The sequence below is a fragment of the Notolepis coatsorum genome (assembly GCF_963971535.1).
Source record: "Notolepis coatsorum genome assembly, contig: SCAFFOLD_1877, whole genome shotgun sequence".
Lineage (NCBI taxonomy): Eukaryota > Metazoa > Chordata > Actinopteri > Aulopiformes > Paralepididae > Notolepis > Notolepis coatsorum.
The window spans coordinates 29,489-35,037 of NW_028170240.1; the positions used below are offsets into that span (position 1 = coordinate 29,489).

Below are 5,549 nucleotides of genomic sequence, written 5' to 3' on the forward strand. Positions count from 1 at the left end.
ATGGAGAACATGTCCAGCAGATGATTAATGAAATTCATTAACTCACAATCGCTCTCAAACCAAATGGGATTGTTTTGGCAAATGTGTGCAAAATAAATTAGATATATTTTTGAGTTTCTTCTGAAGCAGAGGACTCTTTAGTAACAACAACAACAACAACAACAACAACAACAACAACAACATAATCACCACCATCATCATTATCACTATCATCATCTTCATCATCATCATCTTCTTCTTCTTCATCATCATCATCATTGCTATTATCAGCATCATCACCATCCTCATCATCATCACCATCATCATCACCATCCTCATCATCATCATCACCATCATCACCATCACCATCATCACCATCATCATCACCATCATCACCATCACCACCATCACCATCATCACCATCACCACCATCACCATCACCATCATCACCATCACCATCATCACCATCATCATCACCATCATCACCATCATCACCATCACCCTCATCACCATCATCATCATCGCCATCATCACCATCATCACCATCACCCTCATCACCATCATCATCATCGCCATCATCACCATCATCATCATCATCATCATCATCATCATGACCTTCCTCTACCCAACAGTTGCTACAGTATATCTAGCTCTAGCAGCAACATCAAAGGCAACAGAGCGCCTGGAGGCTCACAGACCACAGACAGAAACGCTGAGGCTACTTACGGTCCAGGCCGTTGACGTACTTCATGGTGATCTCGCAGTGCCCCCACACGGCGCTGACGATGGGATACAGCTTCTTCCCCTTCAGGCCCCTGAAGGCCACGCCCAGGTACTGTCCGTCCACCACGAAGCTCAGCGTGCCCTCGTCCATGTCCAGGATCACCAGCAGGGAGTCCGACAGGGAGAAGGCCTCTTCCGGCTCCAGGAAGCAGGGGTACGAGGGCAGGGAGCTCTGGGCGCGGTTCTTACTGTCGTGGTAGAGCCGGTTCCGGCCCAGGTCCCAGCCCCACGACTCGGAGTCCGACCCGACCAGCGCCGTGTATCCCACGGAGTGCAGGGGGGCCTCGGACGTGGCCACGCCCACCACGGCGTGGGTCCCCCGCTGCCGAGCGGGCCAGAGGACCCTCCAGACGTGGAGGCCCCGGGTGAAGCCCACGCGGCCCCGGATGCAGTCCGTGCTCTGGGCCACGGGGTGGCGGTGGAAGGTGAAGCGGTCGTCGTCCTTGATGAAGACGTTGAGCGAGCGGTCCTCCGGGTTCCAGGCGTGCCGCAGCTGCGAGTCCGGCCCGGCGCACGGCATGTCCAGCAGGAGGTCCAGCCGCGGCGGCTTGGAGAAGTCCGGGCCGCGCAGCTCGGGGTGCCGGTGCCGCCGGGCGGAGGGGCGGTAGGACGGCGAGGCGCCGGCGCTGTCCCCTCCGCGTCCGTCCACGGATTTGATCCCGCCCGAGATCTTTTGACCCATGGCTGAGGAGGAGGAGGAGGAGGAGGAGGGAGAGGAAAGGGGGAGGGGGGGGAGTGTTAGTTTGGGTGGGTACCGTCCTGTGCGGAGCCTGCCGTTACCTCATCGGAGCGTTGTGGATGTCGGAAGGTTTTCCCAAAAAGTCTGGACGGGAGAAAAGCTTCTCAATGAGCAGGTCCTCCCGGAGGATCCCAGACAAGTGAGCTTTCTCAAGGTCCACAGGCGTTCCCGGAAGGTGGTGGAGGGCGTTCCCAGAAGGTGCTGGAGGGGCAGAGGAGGAGGAGGAACAGGAGGAGGAAGGGTATGTGATGATGATGGTGATGAGGCACACAGTCCTGTCTCATTCCATGGAGGGTTACGGAGAGAGAGGCTCTTTACAGCCCTGGGGAGAGAGGAGAGAGAGATACATCAGTGGTAGTGTGTGTGTGTGAGAGAGAGAGAGAGAGAGAGAGAGAGAGAGAGAGAGAGAGAGAGAGAGAGAGAGAGAGAGAGAGAGAGAGAGAGAGAGAGAGAGAGAGAGAGAGAGAGAGGAGAGATAGGTTAGAGAGAGAAAGAGAGAAAAAAGAGAGAGAGGGTAGAGAGTAGTGATGCACCGATGTGAAAATTGTGGCCGATACCGATAACCGATATTAATATTGCTGTTCTGGCCGATACCGATATTTACCGATGTCGATATCTCTGTATAGAAAACACTTTTTTATGATAATCAAATAAAGAGCTATTTTCCAAAACGCATAATTTTTTTACTTTTGTAACTTATTTTCAGAAATGACTGATATTTTGAAACTATTTAAGGCCAAAACATGTAAAAAGAAAAAAAAAAGATTTATATAAAAAAAAAAAAAAAAAAACATTTTTTTTTTATTTTTATTTTTTTATATCGGCCCTATCTTGATATCGGTCCGATACCGATGTGTAAAAAAACGGCCATATCGGCCGATATTATATCGGCGGCCGATATATCGTGCATCACTAGTAGAGAGAGAGATAGATGACAGAGAGAGAAAGAGAGAGAGAAAAGAGAGGAGATAGAAGAGAGAGTAGAGAGAGGGAGAGAAAGAGAGAGAGAAAGAGATAGAGAGAGACAACTGGGAGAAATACAACAATGTGCAAACACAGCAGCAAGATTTGTGAGCTGCTGTGACAAGAAAATTACATCCAGTGGACTACAACCACCATAAATACTGTCAATCACACACAATTATTTCTGTACTGTACTGATTTCTTTTAGTTTTCTCTGTTTGATTGTTTTGTTTTGTTTGGCTTTGACAAAGTAAACGTATGTTTCCCATGTCAATAAATTGAATTTAATTGAGAGAAGAGAGGGAGAGAGAGGGAGAAGAGAGAAAGCGAGAAAAGAGAGATAAGGTAGAGATAGAGAAAGAGAGAGATAGGAGAGAGAGAGAGAGCAGATAGGGAGAGAGAGAGAGAGAGAGAGAGAGAGAGAGAGAGAGAGAGAGAGTTGTTGAGCTAATGTGTCTTGTTTGTTATGAAAACAACAAAACATACAGTACATACATACACACATACACACACAAACAAGTGACTGTTGTCAGTGTGAAGTATATTGTGTTCTCACAGTTCCACTTTCTGCCAACTATTGTCTCCAATATGTAATTACTGCTGACTTTCTCTGAATATATTTGTGAGTGGAAGACCAAGAAGAGGCTGGGTAGACGACGTCTGTGATTGGAGCGGAGTGAGAGGCGGAGTCACAGAGTTGGAGAGAAGAGGTGGGGACAGAATGGGTTGGAGAGTGATAGGCAACCTGATGATGATGATTTATCTGTGGCAGAGCACCGTGATAACAGAGAGAGAAGAGAGAGAGAGAAGAGCGAGAGAGAGAGAGAGAGAGAGAGAGAGAGAGAGAGAGAGAGAGAGAGAGAGAGAGAGAGAGAGAGAGAGAGAGATAACAGATGGCGTAGAAGCTGGTTGTCAGAGCTATGTGTGGATCTGTTCGTGAGACGTAAAGAGAATAGGTGACCCACAACACACACACACACACACACACACACACACACACACACACACACACACACACACACACACACACACACACACACACACACACACACACACACACACATACTTCCTCTAATTCATCTAACCATCCTCCTCATTCAGACATGGATACACAAAAGGACATGTGCACCCACACACACACACACAAATAGCATACATACACACATAACACATGCACACATGACACACACATACATACATATCACACACACACACACACACATACACACGTAACACACTCACATACACACATAACACACACACACAGTACTGTATTTGCAAATTTGCAAATCTGGTATGTCATAAATGTATAGATGTAGCAGTACTGACTATCTGTATGTCATGTATGTCATATATGTCCTGATGAATTGAAAATGGGGGACCCTGATGTAAACAAGACGAAAGTCTTTCTCTGGTCTGCATCCCCTTAACAATTGTGTGTATTGAGCTGTACTGTATTGTACCCATTCTGCAATCTGTTAATAAAGTTTTCAATCAATCAATCAAACACACATACATAGCGTATACACACATACCACATGCACACATGACACACACACATACATAGCACACACACACACATACACACATAACACGCAAATACACACATAACACACGCACATACATAAATAGCACAAACATAGCATACACACAAAAACACACACACACACACACACGACACATGACTCTAAAACCCTCCTATGCAGCAGCATAGCGTGTGTTTTCCCCAGAGTTGGACTTTGTTCTCATTTAGCTAATGTATATTTAATGAGCTCCTCATGACTCTGCAAAAAATACACACAGCACAGCAGCCACTAGAGATGTTGTCAAATATGATTATCCATTATATTCCAATGGTCATTCAATTACAAAAAAAAAAACAGAATAGTTTACGCAAACATTGTTTTGTCAAAATAAATATATGTTTCCTTGTTTTTACCGGAGCCTTGGTACACCGCTGAACAGCATGCTGGGTACAGCTCGCTAGCTAGCCAGGTAGCATAAGTCAGTTAACAGCTGGGAGAACAGAGAAGAAAGATGAAGAACGAGACCGGAGATGTTACGTGGTAGCAATGTTTTGTACGTTTGCCATGTTGTTCCACTAAGGTCACATGTTTCAAGCATCAGTGACGTAACGTTCAGAATGAATGCTTTACGTCCGCTTTGAGAGAGAGACAGAGAGAGAGACAGACAGAGAGACAGACAGAGAGACAGACAGAGAGAGAGATTGCGAGTAAGATAATATGAGAATCGCTGACGATGAGCTAAAAATATAGCACAGTCCTATGTAATGCTAGCAGGCAGTTCCTACTTGGACACACACACACGGACACACACACACACACACACACACACACACACACACACACACACACACACACACACACACACACACACACACTCACACACACACACAAACACACACACACACACACACACACACACACACAGATGTACCGGTCCCTTTCAGGAACAAGAGGTGGTGTTTCTTGACCAGGGAAGTGACAAACAGTCAGTCACACCTCAGGTTCACTGAGGTCAGACAAGAGACGCTGCTGCCTGGTTCAACACAGTGACTAGAGACGCTGTCTTCCCACAACCATGAACACAGGATAATCCAGACAAAACAATCACTATGCCGCGTTGCTCTAATTTTGTCTTGTGTTATAAATGCAGCGCACCCTTCCGTCATAGCGGTAGTGCTGAGTAATTGTTTAGGGAAATCTTAAAGTACATGGCAGCAGCAATAACGAGTCTCACTCACACACACACACACACACACTTAACCGATTTTAGTGTGTGTGTGTGTGTGTGTGTGTGTGTGTGTGTGTGTGTGTGTGTGTGTGTGTGTGTGTGTGTGTGTGTGTGTGTGTGTGCGTGCGTGCGTGCGGGCGGGCGTGCGTGCGTGCGTGCGGGCGGGCGTGGGTGTGTGTGTGCAGCAATATAACAATGCACAGCAATATATCCAATGTTAAATGTGTATTGTCAGTCAAAACAGCCAGTTACCATTTGTAATAATTAGGGATGTCCGATATTATCGGCCTACCGATATTATCGGCCGATATCGGCATTAAAATGTGATGTC

At 46.7% G+C, this 5,549-nt stretch overlaps 1 protein-coding gene across 1 annotated transcript; it reads right to left on the minus strand.

The window, feature by feature from the left end:
- Window positions 1-697: 697 nt before the first annotated feature.
- Window positions 698-1,444, minus strand: LOC311248568 (SPRY domain-containing SOCS box protein 4-like; the record flags this gene model as incomplete). Its single annotated transcript, XM_084339431.1, has 1 exon — window positions 698-1,444. One exon carries the CDS (start codon window positions 1,442-1,444, stop codon window positions 698-700), a length of 747 nt encoding a protein of 248 aa, XP_084195557.1.
- Window positions 1,445-5,549: the final 4,105 nt, after the last annotated feature.